Consider the following 16,655-nt stretch of genomic DNA (forward strand, 5'->3'; position numbering starts at 1 on the left):
GGGACGACAGCCATGCAGACCAATTTGATGCAGTGTACGGCGTATGGTCTGAGCACTGACAGGCTGACCCCCCACCCCTTCGACCTCTGCAGCAATGCTGGCAGCACTCATACGTCTACTTCCCAAAGACAACCACTGGATATGATGCTGAGCACGTGCACTCAACTTCTTTGGTCGACCATGGTGAGGCCTGTTCTGAGTGGAACCTGTCCAGTTAAACCGCTGTATGGTCTTGGCCACCGTGCTGCAGCTCAGTTTCAGGGTCTTGGCAATCTTCTTATAGCCCAGGCCATCTTTATGTAGAGCAACAATTCTTTTTTTCAGATCCTCAGAGAGTTCTTTGTCATGAGGTGCCATGTTGAACTTCCAGTGACCAGTCAGTATGAGGGAGTGTGAGAGCGATGTCACCAAATGTAACACACCTGCTCCCCATTCACACCTGAGACCTTGTAACACTAATGAGTCACATGACACCGGGGAGGGAAAATGGCGAATTGGGCCCAATTTGGACATTTTCACTTAGGGGTGTACTCACTTTTGTTGCCAGCGGTTTAGATATTAATGGCTGTGTGTTGAGTTATTTTGAGGGGACAGCAAATTTACACTGTTATACAAGCTGTACACTCACTACTTTACATTGTAGCAAAGTGTCATTTCTTCAGTGTTTTCACATGAAAAGATATACTCAAATATTTACAAAAATGTGAGGGGTGTACTCACTTTTGTGATATACTGTATAATATACTGTATGTACCTCCTTCCTGATATATTTACAGTCCTAAAGCAGTATGTTCTGTATAGTTTTAAACAATGGCTGTTACATTATAACTAGTGAAATATCTTGTAATTGAAATGATTTCTAGTTCATCTGTTGTAGACACCAGAGAGACAATGGTCTTATTCAATATCCTGGTAATATTCCATCCAGATAGTGGACCAGTGACATGTTACTGGGCCAGCATCAAGTGTAGATTAATTATGGAGCTGTGACACTTCATTTATACATGGGAAGACTACATCTCACTGGGCAAAACATCAAGTGATTGATGGATAAAACTCTGGGATTAATTGGGCGATCTAATTTCTCCCGCACTGAAATGGAAGTCCGGGCCGATCCCAGATTAGGCTGACCAAGTCAAAACTTTGCCATGCGAGGGCGGAGGCACAAAGAGTGCTGTAAAACACCAGAGTGGAGAATACACTGAAGTCAATTGCCCGCACTGAGTGAAACTTTAGATTGATTTATAAAGGGATTCTGTGACTCTGACCGACGCTTGAATGTGCACTTTAAAAGGGGCAATAGCTGAGATCCTATATTACAATTTAAGCACTATCGGACGGCTTCCCAGACAGATTAGGTCTAGTAATGGACTAAAAATACATCTCAACAGAGAATCTCCATTGAAAGTTATTTTTTGTCCAGGACTATATAGGCTTAATCGGTGTCTGCGAAAAAGGCCCTACGTGGTGGTAAATGTACAGTAGCAGTCAACGCCAACCCCTCATTCTGCACTGAGGAAACAAGAAATTGTTACTATGTATTTTCATATACAGTGCCTTGCGAAAGTATTCGGCCCCCTTGAAATTTGCGACCTTTTGAAACATTTCAGGCTTCAAACATAAAGATAAAAAACTGTATTTTTTTGTGAAGAATCAACAACAAGTGGGACACAATCATGAAGTGGAACGACATTTATTGGATATTTCAAACTTTTTTAACAAATCAAAAACTGAAAAATTGGGCGTGCAAAATTATTCAGCCCCTTTACTTTCAGTGCAGCAAACTCTCTCCAGAAGTTCAGTGAGGATCTCTGAAAGATCCAATGTTGACCTAAATGACTAATGATGATAAATACAATCCACCTGTGTGTAATCAAGTCTCCGTATAAATGCACCTGCACTGTGATAGTCTCAGAGGTCCGTTAAAAGCGCAGAGAGCATCATGAAGAACAAGGAACACACCAGGCAGTTCCGAGATACTGTTGTGAAGAAGTTTAAAGCCGGATTTGGATACAAAAAGATTTCCCAAGCTTTAAACATCCCAAGGAGCACTGTGCAAGCGATAATATTGAAATGGAAGGAGTATCAGACCACTGTAAATCTATCAAGACCTGGCCGTCCCTCTAAACTTTCAGCTCATACAAGGAGAAGACTGATCAGAGATGCAGCCAAGAGGCCCATGATCACTCTGGATGAACTGCAGAGATCTACAGCTGAGGTGGGAGACTCTGTCCATAGGACAACAATCAGTCGTATATTGCACAAATCTGGCCTTTATGGAAGAGTGGCAAGAAGAAAGCCATTTCTTAAAGATATCCAAAAAAAGTGTTGTTTAAAGTTTGCCACAAGCCACCTGGGAGACACACCCAACATGTGGAAGAAGGTGCTCTGGTCAGATGAAACCAAAATTGAACTTTTTGGCAACAATGCAAAACGTTATGTTTGGCGTAAAAGCAACACAGCTCATCACCCTGAACACCCTATCCCCACTGTCAAACATGGTGGTGGCAGCATCATGGTTTGGGCCTGCTTTTCTTCAGCAGGGACAGGGAAGATGGTTAAAATTGATGGGAAGATGGATGGAGCCAAATACAGGACCATTCTGGAAGAAAATCTGATGGAGTCTGCAAAAGACCTGAGACTGGGAGGGAGATTTGTCTTCCAACAAGACAATGATCCAAAACATAAAGCAAAATCTACAATGGAATGGTTCAAAAATAAACATATCCAGGTGTTGGAATGGCCAAGTCAAAGTCCAGACCTGAATCCAATCGAGAATCTGTGGAAAGAACTGAAAACTGCTGTTCACAAATGCTCTCCATCCAACCTCACTGAGCTCGAGCTGTTTTGCAAGGAGGAATGGGAAAAAATTTCAGTCTCGATGTGCAAAACTGATAGAGACATACCCCAAGCGACTTACAGCTGTAATCGCAGCAAAAGGTGGCGCTACAAAGTATTAACTTAAGGGGGCTGAATAATTTTGCACGCCCAATTTTTCAGTTTTTGATTTGTTAAAAAAGTTTGAAATATCCAATAAATGTCGTTCCACTTCATGATTGTGTCCCACTTGTTGTTGATTCTTCACAAAAAAATACAGTTTTATATCTTTATGTTTGAAGCCTGAAATGTGGCAAAAGGTCGCAAAGTTCAAGGGGGCCGAATACTTTCGCAAGGCACTGTACATGTAAAAAGAGGGATGGATATCACTCCTCTAGCTTGCAGGGGCAGTATTCTTTCCTTCTCTGCCAGACTGGTCAGCAGCATGAGAGACAGAGTTCATGTGTTGTCATGTGTTGCTGCCATGCTGTGTTGTTGTCTTAGGTCTCTCTTTATGAAATGTTGTGGTGTCTTAGGTCTCTTATGAAATGTTGTGGTGTCTTAGGTCTCTCTTTATGAAATGTTGTGGTGTCTTAGGTCTCTCTTTATGAAATGTTTTGGTGTCTTAGGTCTCTCTTTATGAAGTGTTGTGGTGTCTTAGGTCTCTCTTTATGAAATGTTGTGGTGTCTCTTGTTGTGATGTGTGTTTTGTACTACAGTTTTATTTTTTATTCCAGCGCCAGTCCCAGGAGAAAGCCTTTTGTCTCTTGGTAGGCCGGCATTGTAAATCAGAATTTGTTCTTAACAGACTTGCCTAGTTTTCAATAAAAGTTCATTAAAAAAATTAAAAAACAATCCCAGCGTTCAGATCAATTAGGTGGCCATTCAATGTGACGTAACCCAAGACAAAGCGGTCCTGTTTTCCGGGTGAGGTTAAAGCACGGGTGAGCAGGCAATAACACAAGGAGGACACCAAATCCAGTCCAGTTATCTGGCTTGTGTCCGACTGTTTCCTAGGAGAAGAGAGGAGGAACATAGAGGAGACATTTCGTTTTTATTCCTCACTATTAACATTAAAACATTTTCATCATAGGCAGAGCTAGAACCACAGTGTGTGGTTGAACATAGATACTAATCTGCCGTCCTGAGCTTCCAAAGTCATGACAGTTCTCTGATGTGACAGGCTAGAGAGACTACTGTCAGTCTGGATTTCCACCACAGGCCAGGATGTCTGCCTATTTAGTCATTGACATGTCCACACTTCCTGGGACAATTCCTCTGATTCACTTCCAATGTTTCAATAAAGAAACAGGTTGCTCAATTTATTACAAAAAAAAACAGATTAATCTGTTTAAATAATCAGTTTCCTTTTCAATCAGTTTCCTTCAATCACCAGTCACCACCATAGACCGGGAGATCTGCTTCATAGGAAACACTTTCACCATGTCTCATTTGAACGTGTACAAATGAAAGCCACTTTTACACCGTAATCTTCTGTCATTCAGGAAGTTCAAACAGAATTGATTGACTCAACCCTTCATCTAATGGTCTGGGCCTTTAGAATAACACCATGTAGGTTATTGTTGTACAGTAATAGTTACTTTGTGGTTTCCCTTCACTAGACATGTTGAAGCCAGGCAGGTAGTGTTGCCTGTACCTGGTGAGCTGTTCTCTGACACTCCACATTACTGGGAGCAGTGTAATGATGGAGGTAATGGCTGTAACATGCACTCACCTCCTCTCTGGGATGGCACAGATTGTCACGTGTGAGATGTCAACATGCCTGGCTATCACTCTCTTAGTATCATATAGGAAGAGACCGTGATCTATTGTCTATTTATTTAGGTCTGAGCTTACATGATCAAATATAGTTTCAGTGGCAGGGTTTTCTTCAGTTAAAGTAAACAGGAAGGAAGAGAAGGTCCTGACGGAGGTACGCAGCTTCCCTTTGTGAAGATGAAACAACGCACCTGACATGTTTCATAATCCGAGGTGTCAGGTTACAGTGTGTGAACCTGTTCTACATTTAAATGATGTCATGTCTCAAGCTCAAGAAATGTGTGAAACATGTCTGTCACGTTCTGTTTTTTAACCGTGCTCATCTGTAACGCAACTTCCTGTACATGTTGAGAGTAGGTTAGAGTTAATGGTCGATTACAGAGTTAATTCAGATATTGTAATGTACCGAGTCGACCCCTAAATCTGTGACAGATCATCGGTGCCCGTTGAATAAGACACACAGCTAATCCCCATGACCCTGTTTTGATGTTGGCATTACTGTAAATCACCGTCATTCTACTCATTGACGTCACATAATCAACCACATCAGACAGTGTCTCCTCTGCTCGGCCAGTTAAAGATGACGGCCATTTCCAAACACACAGGATGCGTCCCAAATGGCACCCTATTCCCTATATAGTGCACAACTACTGACCAGGGCCCATAGTAGGGCACTATGTATTGAATAGGGTGCCGTTTAGGATTTAGAAGGGACCCACTGTATTAATAGTACAGATAAATAAATAACGGATAAATAAAACCTTTTTTTTTTAAATGGTACAACTGTAGCTTGTATTTTTGAATACTGTTTCTTTTTCCGGTAACAAGAATTTGACTAAAGGATGCATCCTCTTCCACATACAACAACATACAACACTCATACATACATAATACAACACTCATACAACAACATACAACACTTATACATCATACAATAACATACAACATACAACACTCATACAACACTAACATCAACAGCATTAACATAAACTATATCTTGTCAAGTGTAAAAAGTAATGCTGCTTGACAACTTCTTTCTCCTGGTGTCTTCCTTGCATCGACAGTAGAGCAAGAACAGAACAACACACACAGAAACACACAAAACAGGTTGTCTGAGACTGTCAGCACCAAAAACATGGACTGTCTGTGTGAACTGAACACGAACACTGTCTGGAATGTATCTGTTGCCTGCCTGCTTATTGTTAACAAGCCAAGGGAGGATTCACCCGAGAGACTTCACCCATAGCAGCGAAACCAGAGGAGCAAAACCCCAAAATGCCCCCAGGCAAAACCAACCTGCAGAAAGAATGGACCAGCACTCTGCCTTTTCAGATTCAGTGAAGCAGTGCATTTTGAGATTAATGAGATATGAGTACTTTTGTTGAGGGAGCCTTTTATACTGTAGCCTTCCCATTCACTGTCACACTCTGTCCCAAATGGCACCCTTTTCCATTTATAGTGCCCTATGGGTCATGGTCAAAAGAAGTGTTCAATTTGGAATGCACACACTGAACATGGAGTGTTATCTCAAATCAAATCAAATTTTATTTGTCACATGCACATGGTTAGCAGATGTTAATGCGAGTGTAGCGAAATGCTTGTGCTTCTAGTTCCGACAGTGCAGTAATAACCAACAAGTAATCTAACTAACAATTCCAAAACTACTGTCTTATACACAGTGTAAGGGGATAAAGAATATGTACATAAGGATATATGAATGAGTGATGGTACAGAGCAGCATAGGCAAGATACAGTAGATGGTATCGAGTACAGTATATACATATGAGATGAGTATGTAAACAAAGTGGCATAGTTAAAGTGGCTAGTGATACATGTATTACATAAGGATGCAGTCGATGATATAGAGTACAGTATATACATATGCATATGAGATGAATAATGTAGGGTAAGTAACATTATATAAGGTAGCATTGTTTAAAGTGGCTAGTGATATATTTACATCATTTCCCATCAATTCCCATTATTAAAGTGGCTGGAGTTGAGTCAGTGTCAGTGTCAGTGTGTTGGCAGCAGCCACTCAATGTTAGTGGTGGCTGTTTAACAGTCTGATGGCCTTGAGATAGAAGCTGTTTTTCAGTCTCTCGGTCCCAGCTTTGATGCACCTGTACTGACCTCGCCTTCTGGATGATAGCGGGGTGAACAGGCAGTGGCTCGGGTGGTTGATGTCCTTGATGATCTTTATGGCCTTCCTGTAACATCGGGTGGTGTAGGTGTCCTGGAGGGCAGGTAGTTTGCCCCCGGTGATGCGTTGTGCAGACCTCACTACCCTCTGGAGAGCCTTACGGTTGAGGGCGGAGCAGTTGCCGTACCAGGCGGTGATACAGCCCGCCAGGATGCTCTCGATTGTGCATCTGTAGAAGTTTGTGAGTGCTTTTGGTGACAAGCCAAATTTCTTCAGCCTCCTGAGGTTGAAGAGGTGCATGTTTTCGTTGCAGGCCGTGTCAGTGGCACTGTATTGTCCTCAAAGCGGGCAAAAAAGTTATTTAGTCTGCCTGGGAGCAAGAGATCCTGGTCTGTGACTGGGCTGGATTTCTTCCTGTAGTCCGTGATTGACTGTAGACCCTGCCACATGCCTCTTGTGTCTGAGCCGTTGAATTGAGATTCTACTTTGTCTCTGTACTGACGCTTAGCTTGTTTGATAGCCTTGCGGAGGGAATAGCTGCACTGTTTGTATTCGGTCATGTTACCAGACACCTTGCCCTGATTAAAAGCAGTGGTTCGCGCTTTCAGTTTCACGCGAATGCTGCCATCAATCCACGGTTTCTGGTTAGGGAATGTTTTAATCGTTGCTATGGGAACGACATCTTCAACGCACGTTCTAATGAACTCGCACACCGAATCAGCGTATTTGTCAATATTGTTATCTGACGCAATACGAAACATCTCCCAGTCCACGTGATGGAAGCAGTCTTGGAGTGTGGAGTCAGCTTGGTCAGACCTCAGCGTGGGAGCCTCTTGTTTTAGTTTCTGTCTGTAGGCAGGGATCAACAAAATGGAGTCGTGGTCAGCTTTTCCGAAAGGGGGGCAGGGCAGGGCCTTATATGCGTTGCGGAAGTTAGAGTAACAATGATCCAAGGTCTTTCCACCCCTGGTTGCGCAATCGATATGCTGATAAAATTTAGGGAGTCTTGTATTCAGATTAGCCTTGTTAAAATCCCCAGCTACAATGAATGCAGCCTCCGGATATATGGTTTCCAGTTTGCAGAGAGTTAAATAAATTTAGTTCAGAGCCATCGATGTGTCTGCTTGGGGGGGATATATACGGCTGTGATTATAATCGAAGAGAATTCTCTTGGTAGATAATGCGGTCTACATTTGATTGTGAGGAATTCTAAATCAGGTGAACAGAAGGATTTGAGTTCCTGTATGTTTCTTTCATCACACCATGTCACGTTAGCCATAAGGCATACGCCCCCGCCCCTCTTCTTACCAGAAAGATGTTTGTTTCTGTCGGCGCGATGCGTGGAGAAACCCGCTGGCTGCACCGCCTCGGATAGCGTCTCTCCAGTGAGCCATGTTTCCGTGAAGCAAAGAACGTTACAGTCTCTGATGTCCCTCTGGAATGCTACCCTTGCTCGGATTTCATCAACCTTGTTGTCAAGAGACTGGACATTGGCAAGAAGAATGCTAGGGAGTGGTGCACGGTGTGCCCGTCTCCAGAGTCTGACCAGAAGACCTCCTCGTTTCCCTCTTTTTCGGAGTCGTTTTTTTGGGTCGCTACATGGAATCCACTCCGTTGTCCTGTTTGTAAGGCAGAACACAGGATCCGCGTCACGAAAAACATATTCTTGGTCGTACTGATGGTGAGTTGACACTGATCTTATATTCAGTAGTTCTTCTCGACTGTATGTAATGAAACCTAAGATGACCTGGGGTACTAATGTAAGAAATAACACGTAAAAAAACAAAAAACTGCATAGTTTCCTAGGAACGCGAAGCGAGGCGGCCATCTCTGTCGGCGCCAATTCAGAGAGTAGTGTTATCCCATTCAGAGAGTAGTGTTATCTCACTCAGAGAGTAGTGTTATCCCATTCAGAGAGTAGTGTTATCTCACCCAGAGAGTAGTGTTATCTCATTCAGAGAGTAATGTTATCTCATTCAGAGAGTAGTGTTATCTCACTCAGAGAGTAGTGTTATCTCACTCAGAGAGTAGTGTTATCTCACTCAGAGAGTAGTGTTATCTCACTCAGAGAGTAGTGTTATGTCACTCAGAGAGTAGTGTTATCTCATTCAGAGAGTAGTGTTATCTCACTCAGAGAGTAGTGTTATCTCATTCAGAGAGTAGTGTTATCTCACTCAGAGAGTAGTGTTATCTCACTCAGAGAGTAGTGTTTTCTCACTAAGAGAGTAGTGTTATCTCACCCAGAGAGTAGTGTTATCTCACTCAGAGAGTAGTGTTATCTCACTAAGAGAGTAGTGTTATCTCACCCAGAGAGTAGTGTTATCTCACTCAGAGAGTAGTGTTATCTCACTCAGAGAGTAGTGTTATCTCATTCAGAGAGTAGTGTTAAATGCACACACTGATCATGGAGTGTTATCTCACTCAGAAAGTAGTGTTATCTCATTCAGAGAGTAGTGTTATCTCACTCAGAGAGTAGTGTTATCTCACTCAGAGTAGTGTTATCTCACTCAGAGCGTAGTGTTATCTCACTCAGAGAGTAGTGTTATCTCACTCAGAGAGTAGTGTTATCTCACTCAGAGAGTAGTGTTATCTCACTCAGAGAGTAGTGTTATCTCACTCAGAGAGTAGTGTTATCTCACTCAGAGAGTAGTGTTATCTCACTCAGAGAGTAGTGTTATCTCACTCAGAGAGTAGTGTTATCTCACTCAGAGTAGTGTTATCTCACTCAGAGAGTAGTGTTATCTCACCCAGAGCGTAGTGGTATCTCACCCAGAGAGTAGTGTTATCTCACTCAGAGAGTAGTGTTCTCACCCAGAGAATAGTGTTATCTCATTCAGAGAGTAGTGTTATCTCATTCAGAGAGTAGTGTTATCTCACTCAGAGAGTAGTGTTATCCCATTCAGAGAGTAGTGTTATCCCATTCAGAGAGTAGTGTTATCTCATTCAGAGAGTAGTGTTATCCCATTCAGAGAGTAGTGTTATCCCATTCAGAGAGTAGTGTTATCCCATTCAGAGAGTAGTGTTATCTCATTCAGAGAGTAGTGTTATCTCATTCAGAGAGTAGTGTTAAATGCATACACTGGTCATGGAGTGTTATCTCATTCAGAGAGTAGGTTTGTAGGGTTTAGCAGTGTGAACATCAAAGTCTGCCTCTGTAGAGGGAAGTGTTTTGTTATATCGTGGCAGGTGCTAAAAATAGCCAGCCTCTTACTATGTCAGACTAAGTTGTTCTCCAGGGCTTGGAGTAAAGGATCAGGTTGGAAGGGTTTGTCAATTATTATGCAACATTTAAGGATTGGTTTCCTGGACACAGATTACGCTTATTCTTGGATTCAAATATTTTTGTCCAGGTCCAGGCTTAATCCGTGTCTGGGAAACCAGCCCTACAACATGTTACTGGGTCTTATACTACACAGGAAGTAATCCTACTACATATATTTCATAATGCCATATATTTTTTTTAACACTACAGTTTAAATATAATTAAGCAATAAGGCCCGAGGGGGTGTGGTATATGGCCAATATAACACAGCTAAGGGTTGTTCTTATACTACACAGGAAGTAATCCTACTAGGAGATGATTGTGGACTTCAGGAAACAGCAGAGAGGGAACACCCCCATCCACATCGATGGAACAGTAGTGGAGAGGGTAGCAAGTTTTAAGTTCCTCGGCATACACATCACAGACAAACTGAATTGGTCCACTCACACAGACAGCATCGTGAGGAAGGCGCAGCAGCGCCTCTTCAACCTCAGGAGGCTGAAGAAATTCGGCTTGTCACCAAAAGCACTCACAAACTTCTACAGATGCACAATCGAGAGCATCCTGGCGGGCTGTATCACCGCCTGGTATGGCAACTGCACCGCCCTCAACCGTAAGGCTCTCCAGAGGGTAGTGAGGTCTGCACAACGCATCACCGGGGCAAACTACCTGCCCTCCAGGACACCTACACCACCCGATGCTACAGGAAGGCCATAAAGATCATCAAGGACATCAACCACCCGAGCCACTGCCTGTTCACCCCGCTGTCATCCAGAAGGCGAGGTCAGTACAGGTGCATCAAAGCTGGGACCGAGAGACTGAAAAACAGCTTCTATCTCAAGGCCATCAGACTGTTAAACAGCCACCACTAACATTGAGTGGCTACTGCCAACACACTGTCAATGACACTGACTCTACTCCAGCCACTTTAATCATGGGAATTGATGGGAAATTATGTAAATATATCACTAGCCACTTTAAACAATGCTACCTTATATAATGTTACTTACCCTACATTGTTCATCTCATATGCATACGTTGATACTGTACTCTATATCATCGACTGCATCCTTATGTAATACATGTATCACTAGCCACTTTAACTATGCCACTTGGTTTACATACTTATCTCATATGTATATACTGTACTCGATATCATCTACTGTATCTTGCCTATGCTGCTCTGTACCATCACTCATTCATATATCCTTATGTACATATTCTTTATCCCCTTACACTGTGTATAAGACAGTAGTTTTTTTTTGGAATTGTTAGTTAGATTACTTGCTCGTTATTACTGCATTGTCGGAACTAGAAGCACAAGCATTTCGCTACACTCGCATTAACATCTGCTAACCATGTGTATGTGACAAATAAAATTTGATTTGATTTGATTTCTTAAACATGACGCAACGCGGAGGGCCTGGATACAGCCCTTAGCAGTGGTATATTGGCAATATACCACAAACCCCCAAGGTGCCTTATTGCTATTGCTACCAACGTAATTAGAACAGCACAAATACATGTTTGTGATACCCATGGTATATGGTCTGATTTACCACGGCTTTCAGCCAATCAGCATTCAGGGTCTTGAACCACCCAGTTTATAATATGCAATAATGTGCACAAAATAAATTCAAAAATGGATTAATTCAGCTATATACTGTAACATTGGACCATACAAGCTATGTAATTGACAATAACTTTCTTCTTAAAATAAATGACACTAATTTTCTAAATGCAATTATCAAACATATCAAGTATTATGTATTGTGCATTAGCCTATGCATTATGCATTGATTGGGTGTTTAATTTAAGATCACTATTTTTATCTCCTTAGGGGCAATTCATGGGATTCGTTAATTATATAATCTTACTCGCTAGTTACCTTAAATCACCCTCATGTATATAAACTGCACACATGCGCGCTATAAGACGTCAAGGAAGTCACGTGAGTCGCGAGCACTGCAGCTGTGGGCAAGAAAAGTTTTGAGAGGATGGCAACTGGCGAGAATGACGCGTGTCTGTTCTACAGCAGATCAAACACGCATACGAGCAGTCCACAGAGCTGTACAGAGCAAATCCTGATAAATCCATGTAGTCTATGAAAAGATATAATTTAGAATACCTTATAAAGTCTAACAGTGGAGTATTTTTCAGAGGGAACGTGTAAGTAGCCCGTACATGGTGGATCACTTGGTGGTTACTGGATAGAAAACATTCCCTCGCGCAAAAATCCACCTGTGTAATTTTGATTAATGGATTAATGCTTTTAGCGCAAAAACCAATACTCGCTGCTGTTTGGGTGGTTCGAGGGGGTGACCACCACCACCTCTTGAATGACCCGCTGTGAAGGAATGAGTGATGCCGGACAGAGGATGTAACATCTGGAGTCTGGTGGTACTGTCGGTGTTGGAAATGGGGCTCGGTGCGTCCAGCATCGCCCTCGGGGTGTTCGGCATCATCCGAGTCCGGTCGGTTCACAAGCTGCAGCTGGGGGATGCCTCTCCTATATGGAGCGGAATTTGTGTAAGTCAAATAATTCAAATTTGCAATATTATTACCTCTATTGTTAATAGGAGGGAGGGTATAACTTCTTATTTCCCCCCAGTTTCTCATCTGTGGACTATGTGGGATGGTGTGTGCAAAGAAGAGGTCAGGATTGATTGTAAGTTGATTTTAATACGACGGATTTAACGTGGGTACACTCTTAGAAAAACAAGTGCTATCTAGAACCTAAAGGGGTTCTTTGGTTCCAGGTATAACCCCTTTCCACTGAGAGTTCTACCTGGAACCCAAAATGTTTCTCCTATGAGGACAGCCAAAGCCACACTTTTTTTCTAATATTTTTTTTTCTAAGAGTGTACAGTGCATGCAGTGCATTGTTGGGGTTAGAGCTGGCGAGAAAGGCATTTCACTGTACTTGTGCTTGAAACACACCTAGGGCCAGTGGTGTAAAATACTTCAGTTAAAATACTTTAAGGTACTACTAAAGTTGTTTTTTGGGGTATCTGTATACTTTATATTTTTGACTACAGTTATTTCACTACACTCCTAAATAAAACCATGTCATGTTTACTTCTATACATTTTCCCTGACACACAAAAGTAGTTGTTACATTTTGAATGCTTAGCAGGATAGAAACATTTTCAAATTCATGCACTTATCAAGAGAACATCCCTGGTCATCCCTACTGCCTCTGATCTGGCAGACTCACTAAACACACTTGCTGCGTTTGTAATGTCTGAGTGTTGAAGTGTGCCCCTGACTTTCTGTAAATAAAAGAAAAACAAGAAAATTGTGCGGTCTGGCTTGCCTAATATAAGGAATTTGAAATGATTTATACTTTTACTTTTGATACCTAAGTATATTTTTAAAATGACATTTACTGTTGATACTTAAGTATATTTAAAACCAAATACTTTTAGACATTTACTCAAGTAGTATTTTACTGGGTGACGCACTTTTACTTGAGTCATTTTCTAATAAAGTATTTTTTACTCAAGTATGACAATTGGGTACTTTTCCCACCACTGCCTAGGGCCAGCTGCATAAGGAACATAAGCGGTCACTTGGGGCCCCAGGCCGCTAGAGAGCTCAGTCAGGATCTCAACTTACTGTTGACAGTTAACTTTACTATAGTAGAATACACAAGGTGCAAGTTCAACATGTGGTTGTGCATCAGCAGTTTTGCTCTTGTTTTGTTAGTCACTGACAGTCACTCGATTAGCCGTGTCAGCGAAACATTTTTAGATTGGTAAATTAGTCTAGCCAGCCATCTAAACATATAGTAATAATGCCTGAATACCAACCAGGCATGCAGGGCACGTGCCCAGTGGCCCTGACCTGCAGGGGGCCCCCATTGTTTTGTTAGTCACTCTCACTCAGATATCATTAACATGGCATAAATCATTGCAAAATGTGTAGAACTGTATGAAATTAACTTTTAAACTGCAAAACTGTCTCTCCATCCTAAGGCAAAATGTGTAGAATTGCTAAAAATGTGCTTTAAATCTCTCTTCAGATGATCCTATTTTCAGCCTGCTGTATCTGTGGGTTGATCAGTGGGATCCTAAACTTCCAGTTTGTGCGTGTGGTGGCAAAGCGTCCCGATGCCCTGCCCTCCCTCTACCTGGCCATCATGGTGCTGGCCTGCCTGGGCATCGGAGTGTCCATCCTGTTTACCTGGCTCACCTGTCGTCTGGCCAGCAGTGAACAGCAGAGGATGTACCTGGAGAGAGAGCTGTCTCTGCACCATTCCCATGAGATGAGTGAAAAGGTGAGCTCAGATAAAACATGAACGGAAAACTGAAAAAGTGAATGGCCTGTCATTTCTGTCACTATGTATTTCTAAAGCAGTGGTTGCCAACTCCGGTCCTCCAGTACCCTCAACTCCGGTCCTCCAGTACCCTCAACTCCAGTCCTCCAGTACCCTCAACTCCGGTCCTCCAGTACCCTCAACTCCAGGTCCTCCAGTCCTCCACCCTCAACTCCGTCCTCCAGTCCTCCCAGTACCCTCAACTCCAGTCCTCCAGTACCCTCAACTCCGGTCCTCCAGTACCCTCAACTCCAGTCCTCCAGTACCCTCAACTCCAGTCCTCCAGTACCCTCAACTCCGGTCCTCCAGTACCCTCAACTCCGGTCCTCCAGTACCCTCAACTCCGGTCCTCCAGTACTCCCCTCAACTCCGGTCCTCCAGTCAACTCCAGTCCTCAACTCCGGTCCTCCAGTACCCTCAACTCCGGTCCTCCAGTACCCTCAACTCCGGTCCTCCAGTACCCTCAACTCCGGTCCTCCAGTACCCTCAACTCCGGTCCTCCAGTACCCTCAACTCCGGTCCTCCAGTACCCTCAACTCCGGTCCTCCAGTACCCTCAACTCCGGTCCTCCAGTACCCTCAACTCCGGTCCTCCAGTACCCTCAACTCCTCCAGGTCCTCCAGTACCCTCAACTCCGGTCCTCCAGTAGCCTCAACTCCGGTCCTCCAGTAGCCTCAACTCCGGTCCTCCAGTAGCCTCAACTCCGGTCCTCCAGTAGCCTCAACTCCGGTCCTCCAGTACCCTCAACTCCGGTCCTCCAGTACCCTCAACTCCGGTCCTCCAGTAGCCTCAACTCCGGTCCTCCAGTAGCCTCAACTCCGGTCCTCCAGTAGCCTCGGTCCTCCAGTAGCCTCAACTCCGGTCCTCCAGTACCCTCAACTCCGGTCCTCCAGTACCCTCAACTCCGGTCCTCCAGTACCCTCAACTCCGGTCCTCCAGTACCCTCAACTCCGGTCCTCCAGTACCCTCAACGCTACACATTATTATTGTAGCCCAGACAAGAACACCTGATTCAACTTGTCAACTAATCATCAGGCCCTCAATGAGCTGAATCGGGCATGTTTGTCCGGGGCTACAAGAAACATGTGTCCTGACGGGGGTACTGGAGGACTGGAGTTGGGAACCACTGTTCTGAAGAGGGATATGAATGCACCACAGGAGGTTGGTGGAACCTTACTTGGGGAGGATGGGCTCATGGTAATGACTGGAGCAGAATGAGTGGAATGTTATCAAATGCATCAAACTCGTGTTTTCCATGTGTGCATGCATCTGCTCCGTTCCAGACATTATTATGAGCCGTCCTCCCCTCGGCAGCCTCCACTGGAGCGAACCTATCTTTAGTCGCTCTGCATAAGACTGTCTGCTAACTAAAATGATAAAAAGTCCTAATTGAGAAGCTCATATAACCCTGCTGTACTACTGTTTATTCCAGGAGTTGGCTGAGAGATCTGAGAGAGCAGCCAGCATTCCCCAGATCTCCTTCACTGGAAAGTCCTCACCTCCATTGTCATTAGGCTGAAGTCCAGCTGTGTTACTGTATTCAAAGCATCATGGAGACAATGTTGGTTCCATTCAACACCAACGGTTACAGGGGACGGGATCTCTTGCAATGAACTAATACACAAAGGAATCAACTGAAGTTACGTCATCACTATGAGAAGGCGCTGTGAGATTTGACAATCGGCTTACTAGTGACGATGTAGGCTGAATGATGCACCTGGATAGTCCCCAGACATGGATTTGGGGGACATGGAAACAGCAGGTAGAGGGGACAAAGCTATGGCACATCCAAAGGCTCAAAAAGAACAACTAAACCACTTGAGATTGTCAGTGTTGAGATGGTGAAAGACATAACTGCTTCAGGGTTTGACTGGTCATAGAGATCATGTCATACAGTGGAAGTTGTTTCCAGTACTATTATTTATTTGAATTATTATTTATGTATTTATTATTTGTTTGTTTATTCATAAGCATGAAAATATAATAAAATCCCATCTGTGATAGGTTTTTACAATTTAGAGCATTATAATGAATTAAAGGTTTAATGATGGAGTTGGATGATGAGTACGACGGATGATGATGAATGATGATGACTACGATGGATGATGATGGTGATGACGACTACGATGGATGATGATGGTGATGCCGACTACGATGGATGATGATGGTGATGACGACTACGATGGATGATGATGGCGATGACGACTACGATGGATGATGATGGTGATGACGACTACGATGGATGATGATGGTGATGACGACTACGATGGATGACGTTGATGACTATGGTGGATGCTGTTGATGTTGATGACTTTATTGTATCCATTAGGAAATTC

At 43.3% G+C, this 16,655-nt stretch overlaps 1 protein-coding gene across 1 annotated transcript; it reads left to right on the forward strand.

Annotated features, from left to right (window-relative positions):
* The first annotated feature begins 11,943 nt into the window (after positions 1-11,943).
* Positions 11,944-16,377, forward strand: tmem196b (transmembrane protein 196b). Its single transcript, XM_024412491.2, has 4 exons — positions 11,944-12,530; positions 12,613-12,669; positions 14,026-14,280; positions 15,752-16,377. The coding sequence occupies exons 1-4, from the start codon at positions 12,366-12,368 to the stop codon at positions 15,836-15,838; spliced, it is 564 nt and encodes a 187-aa protein (XP_024268259.2). The 5' UTR covers positions 11,944-12,365; the 3' UTR covers positions 15,839-16,377.
* Positions 16,378-16,655: the final 278 nt, after the last annotated feature.

The sequence above is a fragment of the Oncorhynchus tshawytscha genome, unplaced genomic scaffold, assembly GCF_018296145.1.
Source record: "Oncorhynchus tshawytscha isolate Ot180627B unplaced genomic scaffold, Otsh_v2.0 Un_contig_107_pilon_pilon, whole genome shotgun sequence".
NCBI lineage: Eukaryota > Metazoa > Chordata > Actinopteri > Salmoniformes > Salmonidae > Oncorhynchus > Oncorhynchus tshawytscha.

Coding starts and splice junctions, on each gene's coding strand:
- tmem196b (XM_024412491.2), top strand. CDS start 12,366: ATGCCGGACAGAGGATGTAACATCTGGAGTCTGGTGGTACTGTCGGTG. Junction 12,531..12,612: donor CTATATGGAGCGGAATTTGT/GTAAGTCAAATA, acceptor ATTTCCCCCCAG/TTTCTCATCTGTGGACTATG. Junction 12,670..14,025: donor AGAAGAGGTCAGGATTGATT/GTAAGTTGATTT, acceptor ATCTCTCTTCAG/ATGATCCTATTTTCAGCCTG.